Source organism: Pholcus phalangioides, unplaced genomic scaffold (assembly GCF_987345545.1).
Source record: "Pholcus phalangioides strain wild (caught in Gottingen) unplaced genomic scaffold, Ppha-v1.0 ptg000017l_1, whole genome shotgun sequence".
NCBI classification, from domain to species: domain Eukaryota; kingdom Metazoa; phylum Arthropoda; class Arachnida; order Araneae; family Pholcidae; genus Pholcus; species Pholcus phalangioides.
Genome location: NW_028301610.1, coordinates 25,250,690 through 25,264,175, shown reverse-complemented (window position 1 = coordinate 25,264,175; position 13,486 = coordinate 25,250,690). Strand labels below are relative to the sequence as shown.

The 13,486-nt window shown below is 36.4% G+C and overlaps 1 protein-coding gene across 2 annotated transcripts in view; it reads left to right on the top strand.

Annotated features, from left to right (window-relative positions):
- The window catches only part of LOC149072599 (E3 ubiquitin-protein ligase rnf8-like), a 75,425-nt gene that overhangs the window by 27,617 nt on the left and 34,322 nt on the right, over positions 1–13,486 (top strand). For both annotated transcript variants that reach the window (XM_089246185.1, XM_089246184.1), the window contains exons 5-6: positions 5,649–5,828; positions 10,856–11,002. In XM_089246185.1, coding sequence (XP_089102311.1) covers positions 5,649–5,828; positions 10,856–11,002 — 327 coding nt within the window. The remainder of the gene's footprint in view (positions 1–5,648; positions 5,829–10,855; positions 11,003–13,486) is intronic.

Here is a 13,486-nt window from a genome sequence, read left to right as displayed (position 1 = left end):
TCTCTATAGCGCAGTTGGAACTTTGAAATCAGTGAAGGCTCTTCGTTCAGGAGACCTTCTCATCAAAACCAACACTCCCAGACAAGCCGAACTCATTCAAAAGCTCACATCTCTCGGAGACATTCCCATAACAGTCAAAATCCATCCCACGTTGAATTATTCACGTGGTGTCATTTCAGATACTAACTTAATTAACATGGATGAAGAAGAACTAACACAAGAGCTGGCGTCTCAAGGCGTAACATCTGCCAAACATATTATGAGCCGCAAAGATGGCAATCCAGCTCCAACACGTAATATAATTCTCACATTTTCATCACCAACGTTGCCGAAAGATGTCAAAACAGTTATTATAACCTCCATATCCAGCCATACATACCTAACCCTGTAAGATGCTTCAACTGCCAAAAATTCGGTCACTCAAAATGGTCGTAGTCAACCCACCTGCGCAAAGTGCGGTGAGAGGGACCACATTTCGGACAACTGCACTTCAACATCATTCAAGTGTGTCAATTGCGGTGGCGACCACCCCGCATTTGACAGGAAATGTCCGAAATGGAATGAAGAAAAAGAGATCCAGAAGATCAAGGTCCTTAATAACATCTCATATTTTGAAGCATGCCGTCGTATAATCCCTAAATAAACTCCAATAGCTAGTAGATCATACTCTAATATGGTAACAAATCCATCAACAGCTAATAAGACTAACAATGTCACCAAAGCATCTGTAACAACTCAGACCGAACCCATAGCTGATACATCAACTCAAACATCATTTAACCAACCATGTAATAGTTGTGGCTGCTGTTGCTCTGCTGGATTACAGAAGGAGTCCACCACCTCTGAAGAAGCGGGAAAAGCAACAGCGAACACATTCAAAGTAACTACAGGTACTAAGCCAAAAATCAATACTGGAAATAAATCTAAAATAAAACTATTCAAGACCGGATATTCGAGAAAAGCCATTCAGAGAGCAAAGAAGAACCCTACATTACAAAACATGTCACTGCTTGATGACAAATCAATTGGTGACATGGATCTCGATAATCCGCCAGAATCCGGTGGTACTCGCCGGAAATTAAACCGAAATAAGTTCAAAGACCTTGAACCATCTACATCTATTTGAAATTTATGGCCAACATTATTCAATGGAACATTCATGGTCTTAGATCCAATTACGAAGATCTCAAGGATTTGATCAATCGATATCATCCTGTTTGCGTGGCACTCCAGGAAACTTTCACAAAGCCCTCGGAGACATGGAACATCAGGCGACATTCCCTGTTCCTTATTCATTACGATGACGGGAGTAGGGCTTGCCTCTGTGTTGCTCTGCTGGTTCTACATCGTGTGCCGTCGCGCGTTCTAACGTTGCGCACAAATCTGCAACCCATCGCGGTGGAAATCTCTACAGGCCTGAGAATTACCATCTGTTCTATTTATTTGCCACCAAATGACACCATCTTACAGAGAGATCTAGAAGATCTGATTGATCAATTACCTCCGCCATTTTTTCTTCTTGGAGACTTCAATGCTCATAACATGATATGGGGTTCTGACAGCAACACCCCTCGTGGGGAAATGGTTGAACGTCTGTTAGATGGCATGAACCTCACCATCATGAATGATGGCAGTTTCACTCATTTCCATGCCCCAAACAATAGTTTCACTGCAATAGATTTATCGTTATGCTCACCTTCACTCTTGTTCAACTGGTCCTGGTCGGTTGATCCGGACCTCCACGGGAGCAATCATTTTCCTCTAGTGGTTAAGTGCCTTGATTGACGCCATAGCATACCTGAGGGTCCTCCTCTGTGGAAGCTTGTGGCCGCCCGATGGGCAGACTTCACGGTCAAGGCAGAAATCACGGAGGATATAGTTTCGCAACCCGACGTTGACCACTGTGTCGACCTTTTGACCAGTTGTATGATCTCTGCAGCAAATGAAACAATTCCAAAAATCTCCTCGAAACTTCCTAAATTTCCTAAACCTTGGTGGAACCACGAATGTAATCTTACGATTAAAGCACAAAAGAAAGCATGGAGTAGGTTCCGGCGGTATCCTACCCATGACAATAAGTTGGCATTTTTAAAAGCAAAGGCGATAGCGAAAAGAACCAGGTGCCAGGCTCAACGCGAGTCCTGGCAAAAGTTTACCACGGGAATCAATTCATCTGCTTCATCTAAAGTCATTTGGGACCAGATCCGAAAAATAAATGGTCATTATCAGTCTCATCTGATCACTATTTTAAACACCAATGGTACTATCATCAGCGATGTAAGGTCTATTGCGGATACCGTCGCCGCCCATTTCGCCGCTGTCTCCAGTGATGCGAACTATCCCCCATCGTTTCATCCCATTAAATCATTGGCCGAACGTACATCGTACACCTTCCGGCCTTTTACACCGGAGGGATACAATTCATTGTTCACCCTTCATGAACTGACGACGGCCTTGCAGCGAAGTCCTGACTCAGCTGTAGGGCCCGATGCCATTCATTATTCCATGATTTGGCATCTCTCATCTGAATCACTGTCACATTTACTCATATTATTTAATCGGATCTGGGTCAGTCATTCATTTCCTGACACCTGGCGAGCAGCCATTGTTCTTGCATTCCCGAAGCCTGGCAAAAATCCTCAGCAACCTAATAGTTACAGTCCTATTGCTTTGACCAGTTGTCTATGTAAGCTCATGGAACGCATGGTCAACTATCGCCTTATGCACTACCTTGAGGTTAATAACATTTTATTGAAACATTAAAGCGACTTTAGACTGTTCAGGTCCACAACATGCAATCTGTTACGCCTTGAGACTTCAATCAGACAAGCATTCGTAAAGAGGGAGCATATGATAGCCATATTTTTTGACATAGAAAAGGCTAAATACTAAAAAGAAAATACTTGGAGGCACGGAATTCTTTCCGACCTCTATAACTGTGGCTTGCGGGGCAATTTGCCCATTTTTTATTAAGAACTTTCTGGCTCGCCGCATCTTCCAGGTACGGATTGGAAGCACGTTATCAACTCCCCAAATTCAAGAACAAGGTGTACCTCAAGGTAGTGTTATAAGTGTAACACTTTTTATTTTAAGACTCAACAGGGTGTTGAACCAACTCCTGTTGTCTCTTACTGGCGCACTTTATGTGGATGATCTGTTGATATCATATCAATCAGTTAATATGAGGACAGCCGAGAGACAGTTACAAACCGCACTCAACAAGATCAGCAAGTGGGCTCATAATAACGGCTTTTCATTCTCCGCTGACAAGACTGTTGCTATGCACTTTTGTTGGCATCAAGACCTACACGATGACCCACAGTTGTTTCTAAATAACAATCTAATACCTATTGTAGAAAACACTAGATTCCTCGGCATCACATTTGACAAAAAACTTACTTTCAAACCTCATATTTCACAGTTAAGAGCTCGTTGCATGAAGACGATGAACCTCTTGAAGGTCATCTCTTCTACATCGTGGGGAGCTGACCGTAAGTCGCTCCTTCACTTATATAAAGCTTTAATAAGATCGAAGCTCGACTACGGCTCCATTGTATACGGGTCAGCACCTCTGAGCTATCTGAGTGTTCTTGACCCAGTCCCCCATCTCGCCCTCCGGATTTGTTCTGGAGCTTTCCGGACATCTCCAATGGAGAGCCTGTATGTCGAATGCAACGAGCCATCACTGACATCAAGACGCCAACAATTATCCTTAAAATATTATATTAAAATGAAGTCTCTGCCAAATCATCCACTTCATCGTGTCATCTTCAATCCCCCATTTCATAGACTTTTTGCTGCTCGCCCTTCATGTGTACCGTCATACAGTCTTCGTATGAGGGCACTTGTAGAAGAAATACAAATAGACATCAGTCGTGTGGCCCCAGTTGCTCAACAACTGGCACCATGGGAGCAGTCTCTGCCAGATGTCTCTCTATCATTATCATCATACTCTAGAGCCACCACAGCAGATGTCATATATCGGCAGATATTCTATAGGCACAGGGGTAGGTACAATAGGTATTTCCCCATATATACCGACGGCTCTATGAGCCCTGGGCATGTCGGTTGTGCCTACATCTGCTGTGAGGAGACATCTTTCAAACTTCCCAACACATTCTCTATTTATTCGGCGGAGCTGTACGCAATCTTTCAGGCTCTACGTCATGTAAGACGCAAACGCCACCGACGATGCATCATTTATAGCGACTCTCTCAGCGCATTGCAAGCACTGTGTTCTTTTACTTTTCACATTCATCCTTTCGTTCATGCCATTTTTCATGAATTACATTACCTCATCCATCACGGTACCATAGTAAAATTTTACTGGGTACCAGGTCATGTAGGAATACCGGGCAATGAAAAAGCAGACACCGCAGCACATCGACAATAGCCTTTTGGTACCTGCCAGTGACCACTTCTCAATCCTCCGGGAAGTGATGCATCACCGCTGGCAGGATCATTGGAACAATCAGATAAATAATAAACTTCATGCCATCAAGCCCACACTTGGCCATTGGTGTTCGAGCTGCAGAACTAACCAAAAGGAGGAGGTTCTGCTTGCCCGGTTACGCATAGGACAAAGTCACATCACACAATCATATCTTTTACTACGAGAGAGTCAACCGCAGTGCCCTCATTGTCAAAGTCCACTTACCATTGCTCATGCTTTTAGTTGTTCACATCATCATCATCATTTTACGACCGCTTTTGCTTTTGGTCAAAGTCATCTTTTACTTCGTGACATTTTATCTGACCATTGCAATGCATCTCTCATTTTTAAATTCATTAAAGCCATTGGTTTTTACAATAAATTATAGTTTTTACAATTCATGTCATTGTTTTGCATTTCACGTTGCTTTTTATCATGTATAGTTTTTATTTTTCTGACATGATCAATTGTTATGGCGCAGTTTGACCAAATTGGTCCTTTCACCAACAAATTTGAAATCCAATCCAAGCAAGCAATATACTATGATTGATGCTGTCAAAACATTTTCGTATATCAAGAAAAATTGTTATTGTTTGTTTGAGTTATCTAAGCTATCAACTACAAATTTACTAAATTCAATTGGTGCAGCTTCAGTGCTTTTGTTTGGTAGGAAACCATGTTGATTTTCTGAGAAAAAATTATTTTAAAAATACGTATACTCTACATCTTATGACAGATTCCAAGATTTTGGATGCTGTACTGAGAACTATGTTAAATGATTAAGTTGCAATTTGTAGTCCTTTTACGGATCCAGGATACATTAATTTTATAATCCAACCTTTTTTCCAGCGACTTTGGACTTTCAATTAACCAAGTTCAACTGTATTACATAATAAATATGGCATAATTGAATAAAAACTTTCTTAACTTTGATAAAATTATTGACACCTTAAACTTTCTAAAAATGGCTTTTAGAAATACTTTGAACTGCTTTGTGAATGTAATACATTATTGTATTCAACTGTTTTCTTGAAAGAACAATTGTATAAATTTTTTATCCTTACTGTATATTTTGATTTAATAATTAAAATTACATGAACTTTTAAATCTAATTTTATGAAATCTGTTAGTCTTTAATTTGTTTTTATTTATTCAAAGAGCTTAATTATAGATCCAAATGTAAACAAAATGTAATACTATTAATTATTAATTATAGGTTCGAGTTGGCTGCAGAGGTATTGGTTGTAAAAGGAAACCAGAAGGTGAACAGTCCAACAGCAGAGATTCTTCTCCAGAAGTATATTTACCTCTTAGACAAAGAGTGGCTTACAACTTGGCTACCCAAAAAAATTGTTCTCCATATCTAATTGATATGACAGATCCCAGATCTAGAAAAGTATGATGAAACTAATATTTTATCAAGTTAATCAGTTTTAGAGCTTGCAATACTGAGCTGACTCATCCTTCATCTGTGTGCAAAAATGTGACATCAGTATATTATTGCTATAGCCAACCAGTGTTTCCTATTCTGCTTTTTTTCCAATGATTTCTGAGACATTACTTTGTAGCGGCAAAAGTGTTGTTTCCTCAGAAATGGCTGAGTCAGCTTTCCATATATATATATGTGTGTCTTAGAATATATAAGTATTTCCTTAGTACACTGAAACTTCTATATAATACCAGATTTCCTTACAATAAATTAGAATATCTCAGAAATTTACCAGAAAAGTTCATGAAAAAAAAATTGGAAGGAGGGAGCCCATATATACTGTGTCCTTCCTCTGTATTCACTGGGATTATATTTCGGAAGTGACAGAGAATACAAAAAGTCTGCGAATAACACAAACCATAAACTTTTGCCTTTTAGACATCTCAGTTATATCTGCTTTGTACAGTAGAATTGAATGTCCAGAGATTCTCTGCAATGTTATCTGAAAAAATATATATATACAGTCGAATCCCGTTATAACGAACTCCAAGAGACAAGAGAAATCACTTTATTATAACGAAATTTCATTATAAAGGAATTCCAGGTTTTTGTATTGTTCCTATGTAAAATTATCTGGGGGATTAGAAAAGTGTTTGTTAAAACGAGATTTTCGCTATAACGGTATTCGTTAAAACAGGATTCGACTGTATATAAAATCTGTAAGCCATTCTCCATTTCAGTTAATTTATTTGAGTATGGTAACAAGGATTCATCTACCAATTTTTCTACACACGAAAACATACTATAGGTGGGTCTATTTTGTGGAAACAATTCATTGCCGATTTATACTTACAAAGCCCTTGCACTATGTTGTTCATAGTGAACTTGTCTTCCATTTCTTAATCTTGATCATCTTCATGGAGTATCGCTTCGGTTTCAGGAGCAGTCAGCTGGGTTAATCCCTCATCTGTCGATTTCTGAATGGCTGTTAATTAATTCTCTAATTTCTTCTATGTCCATATCTTTGAAACCTTCTCGATCCTCTTGCATCGCTTACAGGGCAATGTCTTTCATAATTTTTTTGGCTGGCTCCATAGAAATGAATGTGTCCTGTCCTCATGCACATGTTGTGGCCAAAAGTTCTTCCAATTTGAGATAATTGTTTCCATTTTTACAGCTTTCACAGCTCTAGCAATGATACTGATGGCATCAGTGAAATTCATCCATGACTTTATGGCATTCCTGCATTTGCATTTTCTTTGATCGATCACCTGCACAATCATCATTGAGTAATGTTCATAGCGAGCCATAAATGCCCAACATAACATATTAAGCAGCTGGATGTTGAGTTGGAAAGTATATAGAGGGCTTAAACACTGTGTTCAGGGTTTGCACTGCCAATCGCCATTGTGAAAAATCGCTACAAACTGTTTCATTTGGCAAATAAATAAAGGATCAAATCGCGAGTGTCCATTCGGCTTTTTGCCAGTTAAATCACCTGTTTGACGACTGTGCAAGTATCCGGAAGTGAAGTTTTCGTTGGTCAATCACAAGCAATGTTCAGTGACTTTCGATACGGTTCCAGAGGAGAGTGGGGGCTTGACAGTGGCGATCAACCTCGTCTGGGAGCTTGACTAGTTGGCCGCTTCTCCAAGAAGAGCCTACATTATTGTTTGAACCAAGGGCAGATATAGAGCTCGCTGTTGAGAGGGGTAATTTTACTAATTACTGAAAAATTAGTCTTGGTATGGGGTGACCATATGTCCTGCATTTCCCATGACAATCCTGTTTTCGTTTTTTCCCTCCATCTCAACTTTTTTGAAAAATGTTCCAGTTTTACCCTTTTTTTATAAAAATGGGTAGGTTTTTAAATTTGTTTTTGTAATATTATCATATAAATTTCCGAAAGTGTCATGAATTATCGCATTTCGCTTGGGGGGCATCCCCCACCCTGGTAGATTCGCCCCTGGTTTGAACCTTTTACTCCATAATAGTCCTTCCCTCAGTATCATGAACCTTATTAAACCACCATTACCAAACAGAATTGATGTATAAAATACAAATGACAGTGTTTCTGTTAATGGTCCCAGCAGGCAACAATTCAATTTCAAATGCGTTTGCATTGCGGGCAACAAAAAAATCTCGATAAATTCTTGAGAATTAAAGTATTTTTTGTACTGTAATTTACATTTTATATTGAACTATTTTTATTTGTACATGATTTGCATTTAGATTTATTTTTCCATCTTGAACTTTATATAAGTCATTTTGTAATTCACATTTTATAACCCGTCAGTTTGGTTAAAGTTCCCTCTCATTTGTCTACAACTTTTTCCATGTGATTAGCCAAATTGCTACAATTGATAAAAAGTGAGGGGAAACCCTGGCTGTGTTGTTTAGGGGCATAAGAACTTTGAAAAGCATATCTTTACTGTAAAGGCACTTTCTGACTTCCAGAAGGAAACAATATTTAAACCAATCCAGGAAAGGTATTTTCAGAGTCTTTTCTAATGTTCATTATTGATATTTTGTTCTGATACAAAAATTATCACTGCAATAGTGTTTTTTAGAAAACTGGGAAAGTTTACGAATATCAAAGGACAACTGTACTTTTTCCTCTTTGTTTAAAAAAAAATTAGAACATCTAACTTAAAATGGGTTATGCAAAAATATTTTCATGCAAATGGAAATCAATTTGATAAAACAAGTTTTGTATGTCTTTCCTGGATATGTATGGGAACCTAGTTTAATCTTCACATTATGACTAGAAAAACGGGACATTCCTGTAAGTGCAAAATTACATGTGCATTTGCTTGGACAGTATAAGAAAATGTGTACTGACATTGTACAAATGCATTGTACTGTGGCCTTTGGCCTTGATTGTGTATTTTGTGCATTGAGGCATTGAATTAATAAGTCTCCAGTGTAGTTCTGAATTGGGACTTAACCATGGATCCTGTTGTCGTTATTGCTGAGCCGATTGCAGCTGGTTTGGAACTGATCAGCTTTTTCTAGCACAAGACAATCTCTTAATAGGATCAGCATCAATTACAATCTTTGAATGTCACAAAGCCATCATAGGCATTGATAAAGTTTGATGTCCTAATTCTTAATTCAATCTTCATTTCCAACCTTCAAGCAAATTCTTTACCTGCTGGAACCAGAAAATATACACCAATGAATCAAAAACTGCTCTGAATGCACATTTACAGCAGGCTCTCTACCTTTTGATTCCAGAAGTTGAAAACTTGCATGTATATGGCAATTTCGTTTGTTATCAACATTTTGCCTCTATGTGATTTGCTGTAGCATTCATACAGCTTCTTGGACATGGACAAATGATCTTGATGGCAAATGAAATCTCTATTACTTTATGCAAATCTTTTACCACCAATATGCTCAAGAAGAACCTCTCAGAAGATGGAAATGCAAATAGATGTTTAGGCCCTTAGGGTCATAAAGTTCCTGTATCATGGTTATGTTTGTCATTTTTGCATTTTCTGTTTTTTGTGTCTTTTCTGATGTATTCACTTGTCTTGAATATACGCTTTATGTGTTGTGTTCAGTCAGTTTACAAAAAAAAAAAATTATACAGTCACACAAGTAAATTTGAACTTTCTATCTTGAGCATTTTGTGAACTTTTCTTTATTTTTATAAATCTCTGAGACATTCAAATTTTTTTAAACAAATGTATATATTACTTTATGGTCCCAACACACTTCTAATATTATTAATATATTCCATGTGTAATGTCAAAAATCCTTTCAAATTTTTTTAAACAAATGTATATATTACTTTATGGTCCCAACACACTTCTAATATTATTAATATATTCCATGTGTAATGTCAAAAATCCTGTAATGATACTTCTTTCCGCTCCCTCGAGTAACATTATAAAGGAGCTTCGCTGCATTTACTTTTTTAATATTGTACAGTAAAACCTGGCCTAGACAGATATTGTATGAGACGTAAACCTGGCTTAGACAGATATTGTATGAGACGTAAACCTGTCACAAAGATAAGTCCCATTGATGATTAATGCTTCAATGTATATCTTCATAAAACGGAAACAGAGTTTACAATTGAATATCATTTCAGTCTGTTAACATTCCATTCCATATAAGTTCCACTGTATTTCCAAAGAAAGTGGGGTTTTTTCATGTATGTCGTTTAGTAAAAATTTGCTTTGTGATATGAAATTTAGAAAAAAATTTGTGGTGTGTGTGAATTAGTTTGAGTGTAGTGATAAACTCTTCCACCCTTGTATTTCCTGGGCATTCTTGCATTTGAACTAATTTGGTTGTTTTTTTATCATTCTGGCTTTAAAATATATTTTTTATAAATTGAATATTTTCATTTTACTAGTTTATCAAAAATATATTTTGAAGCTGGAATGATAAAAAACCAACCGAATTAGCTCAAATGCAAGAATGTCCAGGAAATACAAGGGTGGAAGAGTTGAATCACCATGAACTCAAACTAATTCACTAACACCACATAAATTTTTTTTTATTTCGTATCACAAAGGTAATTTCTACTAAATGACATACATGAAATGAAACAATATTTTTATTTTTTTGGAAAAAAAAAATGTGCACACATCAAGGGCACCAACCAACCTCTCAGTGAGTATAAAAAAAAGGCTGCCTCTCTGAATCAGCAATAAATTGTAGGTCCTGGTCTTATTAGCCCTCGTGTGCAGAAAATGACTGGTGGGACAAAAATGATCAAATTTATATTTTCATGTGCTATAATTTAAATTTGTATAAAAATAATTATATGAAACACAATAGCATAGTGAAATATAAAAAAAAAATAGTTATAGCAGGATTTATTGGGGTAAAGGATACCATAGTATTTGCAAGAGTTTAACATTAGATTAAAATAGATCTCAAACAAGATTTGGTTAAATATCGTTGTCCAAGGTTTACTGTATTGTACAGTTTTAAAAATATATATTTGACAATATTGACTATTTCCAAATAATTTTCAGTGTTCTGATGACAGCTCACAGTCAGGTACTGAGGAGCCAAGTACTAGTCTGATTACTCCAAAGAAAAAAAGAACGAAAAATCCAAGGAAAAGAAAAATCTCTACAAAAAGTGATTCGTATGGATCTCCTTCACAAGAAAAACAAGTGGCAAGTGTACTATTTCTTGTTAAATTAATATGATTCTCCAATCTGCTTTGTAAAATCAAGTTGATGTGTGAAAATGATAAATTTGTAAGAAGAAAAATAAGGGTGGGAAATATTGAAGAGAGAGAGAGAGAGATATGAATTTTTTTTTTATAATGTATGATATAAATAAATATCAGGCGTCAAACTTACAGATAGCACTAGAAAAATTCTGTAATTCAAGATAAACTGACAAGTAATTTTTTTGTTTCAGCAAGAACTCTAGCTTTTATGATCACAAATGGCAGGTGCTTCGTAACCGTGGGCAGTCATTCTTTATCAGTGAAATGAAAACAAGATTTCGGGATTGTTAAAAAAGTAACATGCGAAAATTTTGCACTATAATTTCTCATGTGGATTGAGCACAGATGATTGTACAAATTTAGTCATACTTTTCAGGTAGTACAAGAATTTTTCAAAGAGAAAATTTTCAGCTAACAATGATTACTCTGCCATAAATCTGGGCTGGAAGAGATCTTGGCAACGGGATAAGTCCAGTGGCAAAGTTCTGGTGTTCATTCATTCAGCTAACCATGGTTTAAGCTGGATAAAAAATTCCTTTTGCAAAAAAGTGAAAATGAGGGGAAGAGCTTTAGCAAAATGCTGCAATGCTAATGTAATGATTAATGGTTGGACGTCTACTCATTGCGTACCTCCTGTATGCATTTTTGCGAAAGTGGCTGCTACTTTTTTTGCATTCTATGATTTCCTTTCGCATTTTGCAAAAATGCGACTGTAGCTTAAACCCTGCAGCTAACAATGATTTTCACCCAGGTAGACATTTTTAATGAACATTCCTGCTTGTGAGACCCTCTTTTTTTATTTATTCAGAGTAGTTTGAAGGGATAGATCAATCAAACCATTGTGACCCTTTCAACTGATGGGTTCATTTGAATATGCAATGAACTCTAACAACCACTCTTAACCAAATCTGATGCACAGTGACCAATCTCATCATGATGTTTCCACTCGGGTTGAATCAATCCATGAATACAGGTCGAGATCCAGAAAAAATAATTTTGCCAAAGTTTCCTGAATAACAAATATATCCTTATATCACTGGAATTGTATAAGCATCAAGTTAACACTCAAACACATGATGGCTTTTCAGCCTGGAATGAATGACTTTTCAACCTGAAAAGCCATTCATCAAAAGAATAATATCCATATTTTTATCATAAGATATGCTGAGGATTGAGTTGTACCGAGGAAACACCAGACAGGTTTGTCAATTTTTGTGTACACATGATGATGATTGGGGTACTCAGAAAACTTGGCCCAAGCTTAAGGCTGAACACACTGAGATACTGAGATATTCCTGCTCACAAGAAAATGAACGGGTATTTTTTTAGAGAAGTAAAAACTAATGGTTCTCCTCCCTATAAAGTTTATATTGAAATCGCTTGTACCATCTAGAAATGATAACTCAGTGTGGACAATCATTTCCTCATCAGAACGGAAATCATATCTGCAGTTACCTGAGCTCAATCTATGTAAAAAGTTACAGCAGAAAACCATGCTGTATTTCATATAATTTTAAATTTCGCCATTCCTGACATCTTGTCTTTTGAACTTACTGGCAAAGAATGATTACTTACAGCTGCCAACTATATGGTGCTTCTGATTATAAAAAGATGAGATTCCAGCAAAAAACAAAAACTACTCACCCAAATTTTTTTCAATTGGAGCCTTTCTGAGGATAAACTTGTCAAGGGAATCAGGGACCACTTTGGTTATACTGTCAGTTATTAAAAATTATAGAGAAAATATAGAGAGCAGCTATATTTTGAAAAAAGTGAAAACCTGCAGAACCCTTTAGGATATGCTAACCACCTTTTAGAAAACAGCTGATCTAGATCTAGCTGTGATTTAAAGTTGCAAAATTTTGTCAGAGAGATGAATCAAATATTATATGAATTGAAATGAAACATCATGTTTAGTGTCAGTTATTACTTTTTCCAGAATAGATTTTCCCCTAAGACTGATTAGAAAATAAGTTTTGTTTTTTTTTTAATACTTAAAAAGTATTTTTTTTAATACTTTTAAATCAACTTAGATTTTAAAAAATTGCCTTGTTGCCTTACTTTTTTGTCCTTTCAGCATTTATTATTTTTAGGTGAGCGTTCTAGAGATTGGGGTTATTCAACTAATGTGCTTCATAAAAGTTTAACAAGAATTTTATGATACAAAGTACAGGGTCAGAGTATGAAAAAAATAATTTTTTTTAAAATGAAAATCAATTTTTTTAATTTAACAAAATCTTGCTAATCACTAAGAATGCTTAATTTTCCCCTTATCAGACTGATATATTCTAATTTTCATTCATAAATAATTTGCTATAAGCGGATATTTTTGTATCTCTAACATTAGCTCATTGACAATCACAAATTATTCGTTACAGCAGCCTTTTACTGTATATTTATACAGTCAATGCTTGATTTTATTAAC